Source organism: Lonchura striata, chromosome 2 (genome assembly GCF_046129695.1).
Source record: "Lonchura striata isolate bLonStr1 chromosome 2, bLonStr1.mat, whole genome shotgun sequence".
Classification (NCBI taxonomy): domain Eukaryota; kingdom Metazoa; phylum Chordata; class Aves; order Passeriformes; family Estrildidae; genus Lonchura; species Lonchura striata.
Genome location: NC_134604.1, coordinates 78,116,145 through 78,137,597, shown reverse-complemented (window position 1 = coordinate 78,137,597; position 21,453 = coordinate 78,116,145). Strand labels below are relative to the sequence as shown.

Sequence of the window (21,453 nt, the reverse complement as noted above, 5' to 3'; positions counted from 1 at the left end):
GAACTAATGACCACAAACACCAGGAGTGACTGCAAGAGGAGCAGTTCACAACTCCAGGTACAGCCAGGGCACCTCTGCCCCTCCTTACTGTTCTCTTGCACCATTTCAGCTGTTCAGCCAGCACCCAAATCCCAGACCCTTGGCTATACCCAAAAGCACAGGGAGAGCTGCCCACAGCTGGCAAACCTAGAGGCCAATCTCATGGCTGAGAGCAACCAGCTGAGGAACACTGCAGACGGAGAGTCCAGGGTCAGGGAAGTGCTTCCTCATGTCTGACCTGGTTTTACTGCCTCCACAAAATGTCTCTCTACATTTCCTCCACTGCATGAGAAAGCTGAACTTGGAAAAATTAATTCCTCTGGCTACAGCCCTGCCTTCCGAATAGTGCGGCTGCTGGTGGTGTGGAGACACTTAACTGTACAGCTCAGCATCTCCATTCAGGCAGTGAAGCACAACTGCTATCACAATCCCCTTGCAGCAATTCTTGTGCTGCAGCTTGCACATTCCTGCTGAAATTCTGTGATTAATGATCACATTTGTAATTTTAAAGTGCCCACAAAAATTTTTTTTGAACAGACAGCAATAAAGAGTTAGTACCATAAGTACTATTTTATTATAGTACTTTAACTACAGATGAAGTCTCATTTTTTACGTGGTCCAGATAAGGTCTTCATCACACAAAAAGAAAAAAAGGGAAAAAAATTCTCAGAAATCTGATTCTAATCCACTTTCAAGAAGTACCACTTTCTAGTCCCAAACAAAAACAGGAAACAAGTATGCCTCACTGGCCACAGACCCAGGAGTAGAAAGAGGTTTTGCTACTCTCTTTCACAATGTTATTCAGCTTTGTGAACATGTCAAAAAAAGGTCTAAACGACTACAAACCATGACTTATACTCCATTTCATCTGATGATACAACACAAGTGTTCACAGCAGGATTCTTCCATACACAGGATGCTGACAGCACTGGCCTGGGAAGAATGTCAAGTTGTACCAGCAAGACACAACAAGAATTGCAGAGCACCTCAGAACTATAAAGAATATTTTATTTTAGTTAAGCGACCTTTGCTTAGAACAGCAATACTTCTTCAACTGATAAGAAAACATAAAATCAGCTGTATTTTGAACCAAAATGTTGGCAGTTGCAGAAATAACCTTATAAATAATGATTTACCTACTATACCAGACAGCAGTGGATGACTATTTTGTGAAGAGGCAGTGACCCAGCAGGCCTCTGTATCATGCATTCTACACAATCACTACTTAATCAAGACACATGTAATCAATAGTATAATTAATCACCATATACACAGTCAATACATAATTACCCAATGTGCAGTCAATGCACACTTACGTATATGTTTATAATGTCTCATTCATATGAATTATTATCTGCAACAGTTTTGTGACTGCAGCTTTATTAATGATATGAGTGTATATTGCTCAAGGGTGTCTTGAAAGCCATGTCCTTAATCCCTGCTGGGTTCTGCCAGTGACTGATCAGTCTGTACTGTGAGAAGACCCTGAAGGAATACAAGTGATGTCAGAGCTGGTGAACCTCACCACAGATGGGATCTGCACTGTGTACTGCCCTAGACCTGAGGTCCAGCCAGTGCTGTAACATTTGGTGGTTCCCAGCATTGGAAAATAGGTAGGATTTCAAAACTTGCTATTCCCTTTTCTAGGCTGTTAATGAATAGTGATCTGCCTTGCAAGTGTCTGTACCTTTCTTACAGGGATTTAGTCCTTTCCTTGGTGCAAAAGACCTCCTTGGTCTTTTATTTATCACTTTTCCAACTGCAAATACCAGGAGTTAAGGGATGAGTTGTAATTCCTTTTCTCCAAAAAGTATTCTATCAAATCAAAAAGACTAAAGCCACTGTCATGGGTTGGCGTTTTCCTGAGAAAACTCATCTCCCTGTCAACCTATTACAGCCACTAAGTTTAAAAACTTAAACAAATTAATTTTTGTTTTGGGCAAAATGAAAAAAACAAACTAATAATAAGGCTTTGTGGGGAATAAAAAAGGAATAAAATCATAAGCAAATAAGTCATGGAAAACCAAACAGTGAGTGATCTTAAAATCTGTGAGAGAATCAAGCAGTGCTCTCTCTGAGAAAAACTGTAATCAAGCAGTGGTTGAAAGAAAACAAGGAATTAAATATGAATTTGAAAAAAATACCACCTTTTATGGTCTAGGGATGGTAAAAAACACACAAAAATGAAACCACCATTAAGGCTATATGAACTTGGGGAAAAAATGGCTAAAATTTTTAGTGATTCCTATGCTTCATATGCAAGAGCTTAAATATTGGTGTAGAAAATTTCACAAACACATCAGAAGCGAAAAAAACTTGTGTTTTATTTGTTCAAAACAAACTAGTGAAATAAAAAGTTCCCTAAATATGAAAATTTAGATTTTACTATTTGAGAACTCTTATCTGTGCTTCCCTAAAAATCCCACTTGCTGGTCTTTTGTCAGAATCTGTGGTATTGATGATTCTGAGATCATAGAAAGTCTCTGTCTTTCAGCCCCATTGCCAAAGAAGAAGTCATAACTCCTCTGTGCTGGTTTTTAAAGTTGTTTGTTCTTGCTTATCTGTAACATGTTCTGCTGCCCTGCCGCAGTTCTGTCCTGCAGGTCAGCGTGTGGGGCTCTGCCCTCAGTGGGATGTTACAAACATTATATACTATGTGCTATAGTTACAATAATGTGCCAATATCTGTCACCTACGTTGAACAGTGTACCCCCACCCTAAACCAATAGAAAAATGCCAACACCACAGTGAAACATGGAGGGCATGAAGAAGGAGAAAAAGGCAATTTCCTCCATCTTGTCCCCTCTGAACCCCTAATCTAGAATCCTAAAATTTTACTTTTGTGCCCGTGCCACAATTAATTATTACTTATATCAAATACTCAGAGCTTGTAATTCATCCTGTAAGATTGAAAGCTCTTTTCCATGGACAGAGATCAGAGACAGTGTCTCTTGGGGCTCTGTACAGGGGGGTTCCTGACCCCCTGCCAGGGTCCCAGACCTTCCAGGGCAGCCAGAGGGATGCCCTGGATTCCCACAGTCTGTGGTAACAACATGTAAATTAAATACTGTGGGCAACATCACAATTTGCTCTTCCCACTTGGTTTCAGTTTTAAGCTTTTAATACTTTTCAATGAGCAAAGATTGCCAGCAGAGTGGTTAAAATTCTCTTCAAATTAATGTTTTCCACTCTTAATATGAACCTCCCTCTTACAAAACCTGTTTGTATAGAGAAACAATTTCTGACTAAAATGTCAGATTTTTCTTTTGAGTATATTATTAGAGGAAAAAAAAGTCTGCTTTTATTTTTTTCAGTTTTGTTGAAATGCAAATATAGCAATTTATCTTTTCCCTTCTTTTAATTTTTTTTTTAGTAAGTTCATAATGTTGGGACAGGATGCAACTGTCAGTAGCAGCATTCCCCCCTCTGGTCACTCAACACAAACTTCATTACCATTTCTGCTTGCTCACATGTAACAAGAAAAAATCAAAACTGCCTCACCAAAGCATATTTTTTTCTAATCTGCTACCCTGTTTTTAAGAGACAAATACTACATTGCTCAGCGACATCCAATATTTCATCATAATATGCCTTCTATGGAGTTTCTTCATAACAACTACTGTTTCTAATAGCCCTTGTTTAAATTATCCAGTGCAGAAATCCAATTACAGCTCATTTAGCTTCAAAAAGAATTAAGACAGCTGGCATTATTTAGCCAGGTTGGCAGAGACATGTGTAATGTTTACCTCCATAAGCTGCTCATGACCACAGAGATTAATCTTGCTGCAGGGCAGACCAGTTTCTAATTAGAATAATTAGTTCTCAGATCTCTAACAATGCTTGGTACCTGCCACCTAACAAAAGCAAAACCTAACTAAACAGTAAGTGTGAAAGTGATGAGTGCCTGCAATTATAACTGTCACTCAATACTCTGAATTTTAGAAGCATAGCTCATTTCTGGGAAGCCTTTCAAAGATGTATCATCTTCTTTCCAGACATATTCAATCACTGGTAATTTTTTTTTACTTTTTGCCAAATTGCCTCCCACTGCTTTCATCCTTTAAATACTGTTACTGAACATAAGTGTGCCTATCTGAGAGGTACAACAGCAGATAGACTTAATGTCCCAACTGCAAGGCAGAAGTAAGCTTCCTAATTACTGTGAAAATAGAGCATTGCCACATTTCAAGATCACCCTCAAAATCCTCAGCAAATCTTGACACCACTTAAAAACCACCTGATTATGCATTTCTTATTACATCTGATATGTTGAATGGCACAACTTTGTATATGGCAGAGCTTCTGGATGACAATGACTGCTCTTACAATCACTAAAATCAGGGCTTGTGATACACTACAGAGAACCCCAGGTCAGAGGTTATGGGCTTCTGCCTCATCTACCCTCATCTTCTTCACGGGTTACCAACTCTGCAGCAACACATGCCTTAACATCAGGCACCCAAAGCTGGGCAGATGTAATCAACTGTGAATCTTGTGGTATAGAGCAATGGAAAGAGAAAGTCCTGTTCTATCTCTGAGCTACATGTTTCCATCACTCTCCTTGCTCTGGTGTTGGTATGCATCCACCCCAGAAGTGAGCGGGTTTAAAAATTTAAGCTGGCGGGAAATGATCCCTGACAAAACATATGCGTATATATGCTTTAGATATATATGTCTCTTCTGCCCCACATGTTAAGATGTTCCTACTTCCCTCAAGAGTCTAAATAAGTTTGGTCTCATTTTCTGATCCTGTCCCCTTACTTTTCCAGCTCTTTTCATAGTCAGTCCTATATTAAGCAGAAATTACTTTAAATTAGTCCCTGCTATACATATTTGGTGCAAGATTTTTTTTTATGGGATTAATCAGTGACAGTATGGAAGTGCATTACTTAAGCACTTAAGGACAAAGGCATTCCAGCTTAATGCTAGAAAGGTGGACTCCTGACTGTCTACTCCCCTTGTTGGTTAGACATAGTATGGAAGAAGTGAAACACACCCTAACTTTTCCATTTCCTTATCTCAAACTTCTGATACACAGGAGTTCAGAAGCAGATCTGAAGATAGAGATATGCAGACTGATAGTACAACCCTGTCTGCAGTTATAAGCACAAGTCCTTTTTGTCCTTTGAATGAATATTTGCAGGAGCATTCACTGGGATTACAAACACTCACTTCTTTTAACCACAGCCCCCAAAAAAGTTACTTGAAGAAGGAACGTAGTGATCCTACTGTGCAGCCCCAGCCTTGTGTTTGCCCCGAGCTCCCTTGTCACCTCATAGTCTGCTGTTTACTACAACAGACAGAACAGAGACAGTTATTGCACTGAAGAAGAAAAAAACACTCCTGAACAACCTTTAGAAATATAAAGGAGGTAAAGAAATGTCCCAGTTCTAAAAAAAGAAGGCTTTAAATGAAACACCAGCAGGTTGATTTTCTGACAAGTGATACAGGAATGTGGGGTGAATTCTGAGGAGAATCTTTAAAAAGAAAAGAGGAAAAGTACAGGATGTTCTACTGTTTTAGCCACACAGGTTTCAATCTTCTTTCAAACTTTGGCAGACCACACAATGACCCAAACACTAGCAGAAGACGACAAAAGCTGGTGACCACAGGCTCAAAGAGCTGTGGTGTGAGGACAGACTGCATCAAACGAACATCTCACTAAGAAAAAGGATCATTAAGTGAAGGTAAAACAAACAGAACCACCTCTCATCAAGCCATTGCTAAAACCCCTGGTGAAAAGAAATAGAAAACGTCTCCACAGAAAGGCACAGAGATTAATGCTAAGTATCCCTTTATGGAACCAATTTTATTAAGTGTACAAGACAGAGAAATAAAAAAGTAAAAAAAATGAACAAAAGTTTTAAAATCGAGAAATGTACTTTGTCTCACACCAATAGGAAATCAGCTCATTTACGAACTGCAAAGGAGTGCTTCTTCTTGACTGTTTCTCACTTAAGGACTTAGTGGACATACTTTACCAAACCCAAAAGCTATCCCCAGGCCAGAAAAAAAAATGACAAAAAGTAAAGAAGTAGATGCGGTGTAACTGCCTTGTTAGCTGAGATAGTCCTGAACAAAAGCTCCCTCTCAGATGGAATGCTGTCATCATGGCTAACTCATCTACATCCTGACCAATCTCTGTATTGTCAGAAAACTGGAAAAGGTGTCCACATATCTGACTGGTTCCAGAACAGAGGAAAACATTTTTAAAACAGCTCTGAGAAACTGTCTCAGATTTCCTGCTCGTGACACACCCAACCGAAGCACTCGAAGTCCCACTCGATAATTTGTCAATACATAAAGTCAGTTCCACCAAATGATCAATATCCCTAACCAAAGCATGACAGTGATGTGTCACCCTTCATGCCCGTGTAATACACCACAGTACTGTCAGCTTTAAGCTGTACCTGGATGGATGAAGGGACCACCCACCCCAAAGCTGCTGCCTAGCTGATTTACAGATAGGCAAACTAAAGACACAAGGTCTCTGTTCCTCAAAAGATGAGAGAGGAGGTGCCTGATTTAGTCCACAGAAATTTGTGACTACACACATGGTAATGATGACAATAGGCTAAAATCCTATGGGCTCTGGTTTTACTAGCACTGTAAACTCTCTCTCTCAAACTATGTCCGTGTGCAAGGCAAGCAATGAGCAAAGCACCACATATGGACACAGTGCCAAGGGGCTCACTGAAGGCACTCACATATGTTGCCCTGATTTTTAAAAGTGTTAAGTTGTCTTTTATAGTTCTTTTGAAAGTTTTAAAGTTCTTGTAAAAGTTTTCTATGCCTTCTGATATTCACATATTTATGCTGGAGTTCTCACACACTGTTCATGTAAATAATGATTGTTTTGCAATTCTTCTTTGTGGGAGGAGAAAATTGATAGACTATTAGTTTAACCAGTGTGCTTAGAGGTGGCAATTTCATCCTCTAATCCACTGTCACTTTTAGAATTCTACATATTGCAAGGTCAGAAATAAAATTAGCCCTTTTTCTCTTTTGAACTTACCAAGCTTCTCTGTACTTGTGTCCAATAGCGACACAAATACAGAAGGATGTGAGGCTGCACACCTCAGCCTGCCCTCCAGGCATGGACAGGGATAGCCTGGAAGCAAACTCATGCTTCTATGGTGGACAGCCAAGCCTTTTATAATCTTTCTGAATCTAAAAGAGAGCTATCTAGCAGATCTTAAGTATCTTGACACTTACTCTGGTAAACTGCCATTTGTGAGGCACTCTACTGAATCAAGAAGAGAGGGCAACCTCATTTAAGATAAGCACCTACTTCAAGAGGACTTTCAGACACATATAACCTCAAATGGGGAACCTTATACTGGGAATGATCCAATTTGTAATAGAGATTAGCTTTTAACTTGTATATATATATATGTATGTTTTTATTCTGCAAACTTCTTGCCTTAGAGAAAACATATTTGGTAAGCAGTGATCCAAGACCCTGGCATATTACACACCTGAATTTCAAGGGTTATGATTTCATTGACTTCTTTTGCAACATTATTAGTTTCACAATTGTTCTTACTTCACCTGAGAAATATTTTCAAACCATGCAGATGTTACCTGAATTTATGGCTCCAATAACTTCACCTGTTTAATATTTCCTGGAGTAAAGGAAGTGCAGAGAACCACCAGGGTAGCATCAGTCTCCCAGAACCCTTTGCATGGACAAGTCTGGCTACATACCAACTGCCTGTGCTGGGAAGGGAGAGGTAGGCACCACACATGAATAAGAGCTGTAGCCTTTCCTATCATCTCCCGATGTCTGATCCTCCACTCTACTAGGAGCTCCAACATTTCAGCACAGAAACCCTGCTTCTCTGTACTCTACTGATCCCACAGATGGCCCAGATCATGCAGTCCACACCTCAGTATGTGACCAGATGAAGAGGGCCTTCTCCCAGCTCCCATCCAATACAAGCATTAAATGATCTTATCAGGGTCTGTATTTAGTGTAATGCTTGGGCAGAGTGGAGCCAAAGTGGAGCAATTAATGTTGACTTATGTGGCAAAGCACACAAGCTATTTTTGTGTCATTTACTATGGCCTATTTTCACAGTAGAGACAATAAGTTGAAGCTAAATACAGAATGTGACTCATATATCCCTTGTTCAATATTTTAAGTGTAATTCTGTAGAACAGTTGAGTTATTGGCTACTCCTCAGTCCTCTTCTACAGTAAATATTATTGGTAAATGTTGTGCTATTTTTTAGCTGAGCCCTTTTTTTACTACTTTTATGTACTTGGTAAAAAAATCAAATTTCTTCTAACCACATTATGATGAGGATATTGTAACAGACATCATAACATATCTTCAAAGGCTGAAGACTAGTAAAGGGAGGTTTTAATGTTTACCTTATTCACAGTTTGGCTTACTTCACAATACTTGAACATTAAAATGCTTCCCACCATTTTAGCGCTTTTTGGTCAAGAGACCATTCACACCTTGTGATTCATGGCTGTAGTTTGACTTTTCCAATGACTAAGTACTGTAAGGCACGAATTGTTGGCAGGAAACCCTTTAGCTTGTTCATGATAAAACAGAAACAAAATAGAAAAGCTGTAGCAGAGAAGTGATTTCTTTGCAAAACAAACTTCCCCATTAAGACCCCCATATAACCCTTTTTCCCAACTACAGACCAAGGTATTTGAAGCAAAGTGATGACTAAACAAAAGTAGAGTATTCAGTAAGCATAAAATAAAAGCAAAGAGGAAATTTTTAAATCTCTTGTTACTTATACCGAAAGTCTTCAAGGTCATTTAACTCTGAAAAAGAGACATTTTTATTTCTGAATTCTTTAGTGAAACAACTGCAGTACTTTTTTTACTAACTGTACACAATACTTTTTGTTTCATGCACATTTGTTTTTAAAATCTTGTCATAAAACTGTACCTTCTCAGATACCACTGAACTTATTGAATCAATTTCTGTTCATTACTTTGGTAAATCAAGAGGGATTTCTTTAAAGCATCAGTCACTGCAAGACCTCCTTTGTGAACTTACTTCATTAACCTCCTCATCTGTCCTAGGAGAGCAATCATAGCACCACACTCTATTTTGCAAAAGGCTACAACAGGCAGAGTATCTCCTCACACTAACGATGTCTTCAACTGCTCTGAAGAATTATTAATTCATTTTTCTTCTTTCTTCCTTCTTCCTCCACTGCAATCAAATAATTAACTGCCCTACAAATACAGGGAGAGGGAAGAAATTCAAAGAACCTCACCGGAATGGAAGCCATTTGTTCTGTGATGGAGGAGGATATAATTTACATGAAAGGATATCAGATCCTTAAAACAAAATGTAGCAATCTATGCTTGTAGCAGAACTAGACAGGAGACAACTGATGTTTCTAGGATGCAATGACTCCTTTAAGCTTGTTTCCCTTCAGATTAAATGACAGAGGGCACTGCAGTGGGCCAATCTGCAAACAATAGCTGAAATGATAATTTGTACAGAATTGTTTGGCACAGACATCTACAATTAGATGCAGGATTTCCTTTTAAATTCCAAAGGGACTTCCACATCCCTGTCTTTCTTCACTATGGCTGAACATGATGAACAAACAAGGTGTTCCTAACTCCGGAAAGAGGAAGAGAAGAGAGGAGAAAAAACCCCCAAGCTGCCAGTAAAGACAGAAAGCTTGATCATGCCCATGTGGACTGAAAATAACCTTCAAGGGTCAATTGCTAAGCTAAAAAGGAGGCCCCTATTCCCACATAAGAAAGAAAGCATTGTTTATTCTCATGAAATAATTTAATCATAAAACTTTCAGAACACTCCTTCTGAAAAATGGAATGCTGTACAAAGACAGGCATTACTATTGCATCTTATTTTAATAAAGACATATCAGACAAATACAACAACAAAAGCAGGAAGAGCGTAGCTTAAAAAATATAGAGTTGCTTAATTTGTACTATTAGTTTATATCCCTGTACTATATAACAAAGCCAAAAGAAGAATGGCAAATGTTTCCCAGTCTTTCTTCTCTTCCTCCACTAGGTGTCTTCTAATTCTTCACTTTTTCAGGGTAAACTCAGGCTATGAACAGTAAGTAAGTCTTTGCTTGCAACTCATTCTCAGAATTTTATCTTAATGTACAGAATTAATTGAACTGAAATGCAAAGGGAAGACCTGTATGAAATGAAACTATTTCAGCAATAGCAGAATTTTAAGTTCCACAACTATGGGAACAATCACAGCTTTCATGTCACATGGTATGTTCCCTTCATAGAAGAGACAAAGTGGCTTTCATTCTTCATAATCAGTTTTCCGGAAAAACTGGCTAAGCAGTGCAGGTGTATAAAGCAATTAATCCATCAGCCATTTCTGCTGTTCCAAAGATGAGTTGCTATGCTTGCTAAAGATCCGCAGATGGCAGCATTGATGCAGTAATTAGTCCTAACCACAGCAGAGGTCAAAACCATTTCACCCAACCATTTCTTATTTGAGGCTAAGCCCCATTTTCCAGAGTCAGAACTCTTAGCACCAGGCAGTACAAGAACTGGGCCAGGAACTGTCAGGCAGTTGAAGAGATGTCAGATCCAGGATCACTACTACAAGACACTGTGTCAATCACTCATTCAATAACTGTGACAGGTTATCTTGGAAATAAGCTACACCATCCAGACAGTAATGAACACTGTGAACCACGGACTGCTGGTACAGTTCTTATGGTTACCTCAATATGCTGCCAAATTTGAAAGAAGAAGGAATACAGAGATGTCCAACATCCTGCCACCTTTACTGCCCTTTCTTCTCTCACTGTTCCCTGTTCAAAACAAGCTTTGCACTCCCTCTCATTTCTGCTATTTGGGTAAATTATATGAATTTTGTGGCCTCAATCATCAGGCAGCACATGGCTCAGTTACAAGTAAATGAAGGCAATGTCCCAGATGTTCTAAGACTAAAATAAAAAAGCACTGACAGGCAGTATGATTTGGAGGCAAAGGATGAAAGTGGCAGAGAATATGGAACACACAAGTCCCAGTTCAGTTTCACTGCTCCCACCTATCTTAAAACCACTTTTACCAACACAGTTTCTAACATAAGGAAAACAGCTGCTTAAATTATTGAACTTCAGATTTGTGCCCTGACTTACTCTCCTAGGCCTCCTGTCATGATAAACCTCAGGATTTTCAGTCCTTTCCCTTTAATGTGCACGTGTGTGTGTGTGTGTGTGTGTGTGTAAAACAGATATAATTTTGGTAGCTGAACAGTTGGTTGGGAAATACAGAGTCCTCTTACTGGACCTAGCTCCATACTTGAAAAGACAAGTATGTGACTCTGAAATCCCTGCTTGCAGCCAGCTCTTCTGTCCACCATAGCCAGCTCAGAGCACAAGCTGGCCTTGTCCTGATGCTCTGGTGCACTGAGCACATTCACACTCAGTACCCTTTCATTTCCCTCCAAGGACAATGCTGAATCTACACACCAAGCAAACTGGCCCAGCAGAGCTCCTAACCAACCAGATTCACTGTTCTGCAGCAGGCACTGGGCTGCTTTGTCCCAGTCTGGATTATATCAGCCCCTTTATCATCCTGATGCTCCTCTCATGTCACCTTCAGCACACCAAGCTTCAGAACCCCAACACTGCTGCTTGTGTTGGCATCTCTGCCAGGCACAGGTGGTGCAGGCAGAACATCATTAGAAGACTGTCACTTCTGCAAAGCAAGCTACCTGCCAGGGCTGGGCAACACACTGTAAGGCACCCTTGAATTCGAAGTGCTTATTCTAATTCACACAGCCCACCCTCACTTCAGGTACTTTTGATGAAACCCTTCACTGGTCTGCTAAAGTCTGTGTAGCAATTTTTAATTGTTTAATTTCTGATAACATCTACTTGGGCTAGGTACTGACAGAGCTTGTCCAAACTCCTGAACTCTGGAGGACTCAGAACAACTCTCCCTACTCCTGCACTTGACTTCATCAAAAGAATATAGTACATTCAGCTCCAAAAAAAAGACATTTCTTTTGAAACACTAACTCTATTTCTGGGAGGCATATCAAGTTTCAGAACAATACTTCCTATACAACTGAGACCTTTAAGAGCAGTTTAATAGTAAAAACATCACATACCACATACTTAGTAAGGAAAGAGTATTGGAAGAAAACTTTCCTAGCCACTTCCAAACTGGAAGTAACTAGTTCCTGACAATGCAGGTTTTAAAAAAAGAAAATAAAAAGTTGAGCTTTCATGTAGGTTATAAATAAACTATGAAATATCTGTCATGAGAATCATGCACTTTTTGAATTAGGAAAGCTGCTTCCCAGAAAACAGAACACAGGAATTTGTCAAAGGCAGCATACGGTCATCAACAAACATGGAGCTGTGTTGGTATTTGCCATGAGCTAATATTAGACTATGGACACTCTGAGATTGCTGGTGTGTAAAAGACCACTGTCTCCAGTCCACCTCAGTGTCACATACATCTCAGAAATTCAACTTTCATTTTCATTAATTTTTGAAGTATTGTTTCTTTCAAAGGCTGACTGACAGTGATAAACAGATGAACTATATGCCAGATGTATATTTTTAGGCTATTTAGTGACACAGGGTGTGTCTTGGCTGTATGAGAGGTGGTGCAGGGTGGTGGAGGGAAGGGAGGAAAGGTAGGAAAAAAACCTAAATGAACCCAGTGGAAATATGGAATGTTGATTTTTTTTTAAGGGAAAAAACAAGATCTCTTTCCTCAAACCATACCATGTACTAACAAAACAGGGAAGAGAAAGCAAACTACAACAGTAAATAAGACATATCAAGTACAGCTAACTAGGCTGCAGTTCTCTTAAGCTGCTCCCTTTTCCATTTCTTCAGCTCTGCTGCAACTGCATTTACACCCCCTCACACAGATGAGTGGGAGAAGAGGGACAGCTATGCCATGACGCAGCCTCTGAGCAAAACTGGAAACAACTGCAATAACTTCATGCATTCAGTACCAATTTTTAACCAGTAGTTTATTCAGTATTTACTATGGTGAACACAGTATGGAAATAAAAAATGAAGCCAGTTTTCATCAAGGCTGAGAACAGTAACCCAAAAGTGCATGTGAACTCACCCACAACAGCAAGCCGGTAAGTTAACAAACGGACATGGGAGAGTTGCTTCCTGCACCACTGGTGCAGTGAACCATGCAAGAAGCTTCAGTTCTTTCTTTTCAATGGATCCCAATGGTGGAAAGTTTGAAATGAGAAGAACATGAGCTCAAGCCAAGTCCCCACCAGACTGAGGCAGAGGGTAATCCTTCTGTCCCACTGTGTGCAGAACTTCTCCGTATCAGCTGGACAAAGCTTACGTTATACAGTAAGTGAACAGGAAAAACAGACTTTTCTGTACCATGACTAAACCACTGAAAGACCCAGCAGTACATTCATTCTGCAAAAAGCAACAGCATGAAGGCAATCTATTCAGTCCTACACTTCAAGGTTGTTGCAAGTGATCAAACTCATTTCTTCTGAAGCTTACTGCCAGTTAGTAGACACCATAACAGACCACATACACTCTGCCTTATCCCCAGACAGGAAGTACATTGGCTTAGCTTTTAACTACTTAAGACCAGCTTTAGCACAACATAATGCAATGACAATTACCTTGTCTACTGCTCAAACTTCAGAATAGCAAAAGAAGATCCCAGATGGAATTAAGCATTCAATCAACAGAAGCTGAAGCAGAGGAAGTACTCACCCATCTGTGGGAAACCAATGGAAGGCACTCATTTCTAGCTGATAAAACAGCAAAGGAAATAAAAATAGAACCAGGTGCTTCCTACAGCAGAAACCAAAATAACAGGGGAATGTGGCACTGCAGAGCAGCCTACTGCCTCTTGCAAACCACAGGCATTGAAGCTTTTGACTTGGGTGTTCACCCCCAAATGCTTATCACCCTGCAGCTGCAGCCAGCTGAGCACCTAGACAAGGGGTATGAATCTGCTGGTACTGCAAACACCTCTTTTCAGCCTCCTGCTGCCAAACAGAGCTACTTCTCCATGCCTGAGGGAAGGCTTGCCAGCAGAGCAGCAGAGAGGTTTGGCTACCTCTTCTCTACCAGGAAGGCTGTGAAAACCCTGAGTGAAAGCAGAACACAGAACACACACTGAAATCCTGCAGCAAACCACAAGGATGGCTAACTTGCCAGCAAACTCAACTGGGCTGCTGTTAGCCACCTGTGTAAACTATGGGATTTGATTCCAGCTGCCCTCGCAAGGCATGACCTCCCTGGCAGGGCTAGAACATCGGCCACCCTCCAGAAAAAATGACACAGCTACAAGAGATCACACTTTCTACCCTCCCCCAAGCAGACAACAAGCCAAGAGACAACTCATAGCATATAGGTTCTCTGATCCCAAACTTAACATCTGCTTGCTTTACACTAAACCCAGAATCACTTTTATACTTCCTCTTTTGCTAAGGGAGGCACTAGCTGTCCATTTGCCTGATTTGGCATAAAAATAAACTGCATAAATATATATGCATTAACTGTGTTCACAGTGCAGTTCAGTATGGAAGATGCCTCCACACTTCTGTATTTTTTTCCCAAAATAAAGTAGTCTTGCCTAGGAGAGTTCAAAAGAACAGTTCTTCTCTTCCAGAAGATATACATATGGTACTGAATTTCACTGAACTGTTGAAAACAGTACTTTGTTCTGCTGAAGCATGCTCTGGAGCTGCTTCACTAATGATAAAGCCACTGAAGAGTTTTCAGCACTGGTTAGTCCTTTTAAGAAATTCCTTAGTCCTAAAATATTAAGCTTTTTATATAGATTTTTAATTTTTAAATAGATTTATATTTCTCTAGGGTGATCTGGGCAGGATTTGCAGCTCACTGCATTTAAAAGGCCTTTGGAATTATTATAAAAAAGAAATTGCATATTAGTTCACCTGAACAGAAAAAACCCTAAATATTTAAAGGTAATCTACACACCAAAAATCATATCCAGGTCCCTCCCTCTAATTACTTTAACCATCACACTGACCTATGCAGACACCTACATGCTAACGTAAACCCATTCAGCTGAGATAAATTACATGACTCCAGTAGAGAGGGGCTTCTTTTCCCAGAAGTTATCTTGAGTGCTAAGTGAGGACCACCTACCTACATTAGTTTTTATAGTCAGTGAAGAAAGATGTTCCCACAAACAAACCTGATTCTGGTTATTTCTGAACTGCAGGACTTTGCTGCTTCTGGCAACAAGTGAATATCCTGGTGAGACTAAAACATTATTGCTCCCCTACTCAACACAGGTCTCTCTGCTACCACCTCCCAAAGACTGCCAGCCAGAGACCTGAAGCAGCAAGCATTACAGAGAACATGGAATGAGTTCCTCCTCTGAACTGCCCTTCTAAAGGGTGGATCTTTTCTCAAGCTGAGAAAGAGGAAACAAAGGAAGTTAGTCTTCTTTATCTACAATAATTTGTGAATACTCCCATCCCACCTAAGATGTCTGCTGCAGTCACACAGCTGAGAAATTTTACCCCATTTTAACACAGACTAAAACCTCTTTTCATACAGCATTTTTCAGCACAGCTCTTGAATAAGCATGTTATTAATTTAGACAGCAAAGAACATATAGAAACATTGCTGCTGTGTTAATAAAATGTTGTAAGGACAGGCATAAACAAAGCTGTGTATTCAAGTGAATCAAACTTCTCATTTCAAATGCAGTGACTTTCTGTCACTTTCAGATTGACTACTATCCAAGGCAATATAAATAAAATGGGGATTTCCACAAAAAATCCACTAGACTATAGTCTACTAAAAACACATTTACACTGTGCTTATTAGAAACTTCTGCATAACCAAGATGTGTATTCTTGCAGATACCTTTCTATGGAAACTTTAACGTAAAATATGCTTTCATTACACCACATTTAGAAGTTGAAAGTATACGTAGTACAACAGCCCAGTCTGACCACACTGGAAATAATACAAAAGTTTGACTGTTGAAAGGTAATAGAAATACCAGGTCACAGACACCACACCTATGTGAAATATTAATTTTTAAGTATGACCAATAAAAGAGCTCAAAACTAGTGAGATTACGTCATTGTTTCCTGCCTGAGAAGAGCAGCTATTTTAGCTAAGTGAAGCTGAGCAAAGAAGAGGAAGTCTAAACCTTCTACAGATTTGAGGCCATGAAAGAAGCATCTCTGAAGAAATTTTGTAGAGCACAAAACGTGAGTAATCATCCCTTATGTCATGCTAACAAAGTAACTTGGATGTTCATTGTTAAGAAATTTTGTTCAGAAGCAGAACATTCCAGAACTAATGAAAATATATTTAATTTTTAATGGACTTTCAAAATATCAGCAGCATTCTATAAATAACATTTAAAGAAAAATGACTGCATTTGTAAAAGCATAGTACCATAAATACTGTTGTTTAGGATTTTAACAAAAATTTTTAAAGTATGCAATAAATGAAAACATTGGTAACTACATTTATCACTAAAAGAAAAATGTTTGTTTTCATGAAACAAAAACCAGGAGATCATGTTACTTGGTATCTCTGTGCTTCACTGAAAGCAATGTTCTCCTCAGGGAAATGCAAGCAAATATAAGGGACAGAAAAAGTAAAAAGGGGGATTGGGAAGAGAGATACACACATGGCCCTTTAAATGGAATCACTGTTACCTAACTCGCATTAAGAATCTGGAGGAAAAGATTTAATTGTGACTTTGCTGTGAACGTCTTGTTCTCGTATAGGGCACATAGATGGCTTTCACAATTCACATCAGACATTCAGAATGTCAGTTATCATTAAAAAATTATAAGATTGATAAAGTATACAGACAAACAACAGAGGAATCGTTCAGACTTAACACAGACAAATCTTCCAGCAACCAGTGACTCCAAGGGCTCTTCAGCAAGTGCTTTAAGCAATACCAGTAAGTAAATGTTCCCATTATGAAAAATGGCAACTAGGGCAAAACCATCCACCCAGAGGCACCCAAGGATCTCCTTGGGCTAACCTGGGAGATATCGAACTGAAATCCATGCAGACAAGTACCAACGAAAAAGCAAAGTATTTCCATTCCAACAATGCATTTAAACTCATGAAGTTGGGAAACCGTCTCCAACAACCAAGCAAAAAAACCAAAAAAACCAAAAAACCAAAAAAAACAAACAAACAAAAAAAACCCTTCCTGTTACAGCAGGTCAGTTCTTTGATATATCTCAAAACCGTCACAAACTTGAAATAACCAGCAAACAAGGCATGAAAAGAAGATCACACCAGATTCAGCTTCTTCTCTTCCCATCAACATCAGGCTACTGGTTATTTTGAAAACATGACCTGACCAGAAATAATTAGTCACTGCAAGTCTGAAGGAGACAAGAGCAAAACCAAAATTAAAAGCATGATGTTTCTTAATATTCAAGTGAATTATTCTACCTGTCTTATACATTACTACCCAATTCACCTGCCAAATCACTCAGGATATTGATAGTTGGGCACTGTCAAACACAATCACTAGCAAGAGAGAAAAAATAATAGAACAAAAGAGAAAAAAAGTCCACTTACAAAGGGCAAGGGCAGGGGGGGGAGGTGTATATTAAGCAACATTTGGACGATTTTGTGTAACAGTAGTGAAAGTGGAACAGTGTGCCAAATAATATTTTAACCATGCTGCTAGAACATGCACAATGTTTTTAGCATATGCCATCTGATTTTCAATAAGTTTTGCTAGCATTCTTTAATTATTTTATTTTTCTTGTTTTTAGAGTTCTTCATGCTTACATACATGGCTTTTCCCATACAAAACATAAATTCTGTTCTAATGTCTTCATCTGAGCACAAAACACACCTTTTTTGTTTTGTACAGCCGAAAAAAAGACCTTGAAGTTAAGGGTTAAATATTTCTATGCATAACTTTAATGTATCTGTAAACTGGAGAACTGTAAGAAAACTAAAAGCCCAAACTTTATATTTCAAGGCAGAAACTAACCTATATAAAGATTTAACTGGTCATATTTAAGTTAGTTACTCCATGATACTCTTCTCAAAAGCAGCTGGTATTTACCAGTGTCAAACCAGGATGCTAGATTAATAAACACTGGTTAAATCCCCTATGAATTTATGTAGCACTGAGAAAGTACTTGGTAACATTACAGAAAAGGCATTATCCAGATGGGCAGTAACAATAAACCTGGTTTTTAATGTATTCTTCACTCCTGGAGATAAAACACACAGGAATTATGCACCCTTCTGCTCTTGAGAACAGTTCTGGTGCCTAACAGATACTGTACAACTCCTTTGGCTGTTTATCACAAGTGGGAAGATCAGACAAACAACTAACTTGTTCCTCCTCCTCCTCTTCACAAAGCTGCCACAGGACTGTGTAAAAGGCCAGACAAGAGGAACCCTCCCACATAAAGTCATGAAACTGTGACCATACCAAGAGCTAGGAAAGTGCTGGGGGTGAGAGTTAAACAAAGCACTCGTGCAAATACCAGGTAAAGTCTGCCATCCTCATAGGCACCAGAGAAAACCAGGGCAGCTCTCATCACCTCAGCCTGCACAGTGGCATTTCAGATGTCCAGCTCCTATCACCAAGAAGCTGGATGAAGGAACATAACTGTGCTCTGGGGTAGCTGGCTACCAGACAGCAACTTTTGCCCCAAACTAATACTTTTCCCATACGGCCTAGCTGGAGACTGTGCTGCTTCCCTCCTTTTTACTTTTTCAAACAGGAAGTCTATTAATCTATGAACTTTATTCGTATGTTGGGTGGGTGATTCTGATGCCCTAGGATTAAATATTGTATTAGAAGCTATGCAGACACTCAAAGATTTTTTTAAGTGTCTTTAATAAGCAAGCACCTGTTCTTTTGGGAGTTAAGTAGGTCCTACACAGGTAAAAGGCAAAGTCAATACTCTTTGCATATCCAAATGTCACTATATACCATGCTGACATGTTTTTATTCATAGCTAGTTTAAGTTAAAATTTTTCTTTAACAGAGACAGCTTGAAGATATATTTTCTTTAGAAAGTAGCTGTCATAGCTCAAATACAACTATTCCAATCTAATTATCAGCTACTGATGCACACCTGAAATGCCAATCCTGACTTTTTTATTCCTTATATTAAAAGGCCCTGTAAGTAGTTAAAATATTTTATTAAAACATGCTTATAAATACTACTTTCACAAGTCTGACAATACATATGTTTCCCTCAGAGGATGATAATGTATTTGCAGTCAGAAAAAGCAACAAAACTAGCACATTTCAGAGCTAAACAATAGTTTCATCACTAAACACCATCCTAAAACCATCTTCCTGTTTGTTGTAAAAGACAGATTTTATCTGACTGAGAATAACTTCCCATATTTTATCTAATTCTAGGGGATTTATGGAGTTAAACAACTACTCTTAAATTTAATTAAACTATGACACCAGAAAATTCCCATCCAGAAGAATACAGGATTGCATCACTGGTCTTCTACAGCTTTGTGTTCACAGTGGGATTGTTGGTGAATGCCACTGCACTATGGGTGTTCAGCTGCACTACCAAGAAGAGAACAACTATAACTGTATATATGATGAATGTCGCATTACTTGACCTGTTCTTTATATTTTCCTTGCCTTTTCGGATAACCTACCACGGGACAGAAACATGGCCTTTTGGAGATACATTCTGTCGGATCCTCGGGGCTTTCACTGTGTTTTATCCAGCCATTGCTCTGTGGCTGCTCACTTTTATCAGCGTAGACAGATTTATGGCTATTGTCCAGCCCAAACATGTCAAAGAACTAAAAAATACAAAAAAAGCTGTGCTGGCTTGCACTGGAATCTGGATAATGACCCTCTCAACAACATCCCCATTGGTGTTTTTACGGTCTGATCCAGATCAAGCCTCAAATTTCACCACCTGCATGAAAATGCTCGATATCATCCATTTAAAGGAAGTAAATACACTGAATTTTTGTCGCTTGATTTTTTTCTTTTTGATCCCCTTGTTTATCATGATGGGGTGTTACCTAGTCATTATTTATAATTTTATTCACGGCAAGACTTCCAAACTGAAGCCTAAGGCCAAGGAGAGATCCATAAGAATTATAGTTACTCTGATTGCTCAGGTACTCATCTGCTTTGTACCCTTCCACATTTGCTTTGCCTTCCTGATGTTGCAAGATGAAAATACAAGTTACAATCCCTGGGCAGCCTTTACCACCTTTCTCATGAACCTCAGTACATGCTTGGATGTTATACTGTACTACATTGTTTCCAAACAATTCCAGGCAAGAGTCATCAGTGTAATCCTTTATCGCAATTACCTTCGAAGCGTGCGCAGAAAAAGTTTTCGAACTGGAAGTGTAAGATCACTCAATAACATGAACAGTGAAATGATATAAAAAGAGAAAAAATATCAAGGGACTTTCACAATGTAAACAAGGGATTCTTTTCTAAATTCTAGCACTTGGCTACACAGCAGGATGCTATATAAGCAAAGGTGACAGATATATTTGATGCATTGTAAATATGACAAAAGCAGAATAATAATTGCACCTCTTTTTATTTGCTCAACATCTTTTGTTGTTTCACCTGAAATGAACTAAAACATAGCATCAGTGTTAAAATTTCCAATGCTTTTATCACCTCAAACAATTGTGAATATTGTCATATGTGAAACTGACTATTAATATAATATTAATAAACAACACTGAAGAATTATGATGCATTGCATATATTAATTTTTTATATTTGCATAATCAAATGCTCCTGAAATTACTGTACATCCCACATTTCTAAAATTAATTTCATTCTCTCAATATCAAATTCATTATGACTTAATGAGAAGGCATATGTAGGTAAAATTTGTATTTTACTTAATTAAAAACTTATTTGATGCAGATTTCTTTGTAACTGACTACATTCTGCAGCCATCAAAGTACCATCAAAGAGTCAAATGCTCATTACCTACCTGTGGATATGATGTGCTCATTTATGACACCTTACTTTTGCACAAAGTATCCTTTTACATATAGGAAAATATTAATTTCTCCAGACACATTAGCAGCCTATGTCCTGGCAACAAACTCTAGGTAACAAATATGAGTAACTGCAGTAGCTACTCAAGCTTTCAAGTTCTTTTGAACACTCACACACTACAAAAAATGTATTTTTATAATATCAAACACGTGCTTTTTGTCCCTTATAAATCAGTCTTTAGATACTTTCAACAGATGCTGTGGAAAAGCAGAAATAAAAAAAAGGTCTAATATGGTGTTTAATATTAAGAATCTTACTCCAAGAGCTTTTCTTATTACCTCAGAGTGTGAAACACATGGAAACTCAAGTCTGTGTGATCCCACCTGCCAGAAGCTTAACCATAAATGGTTGCAAGCTCTGTGGTTCTATGGTAATATGCACATCTTTTATTAAGTGCAGAATTCTCAA

At 38.8% G+C, this 21,453-nt stretch overlaps 2 protein-coding genes across 4 annotated transcripts in view; one reads left to right on the top strand and one right to left on the bottom strand.

Annotated features, from left to right (window-relative positions):
- Positions 1 to 21,453, bottom strand: part of UBAC2 (UBA domain containing 2) — an 87,292-nt gene that overhangs the window by 52,806 nt on the left and 13,033 nt on the right. The window lies entirely within an intron of this gene.
- GPR18 (G protein-coupled receptor 18) lies at positions 16,162 to 20,725 on the top strand. Of its 2 annotated transcripts, none has more exons than XR_002465437.2 (2): positions 16,162 to 16,234; positions 18,382 to 18,470. XR_002465437.2 is itself a non-coding variant. In XM_021530264.3 (2 exons), exon 2 carries the CDS (start codon positions 19,443 to 19,445, stop codon positions 20,406 to 20,408), a length of 966 nt encoding a protein of 321 aa, XP_021385939.1. In that variant the 5' UTR covers positions 16,162 to 16,234; positions 19,399 to 19,442; the 3' UTR covers positions 20,409 to 20,725. The 2 variants fall into 2 exon arrangements, 1 of the variants encoding a protein (XP_021385939.1); XM_021530264.3 differs by lacking the exon at positions 18,382 to 18,470 and adding an exon at positions 19,399 to 20,725.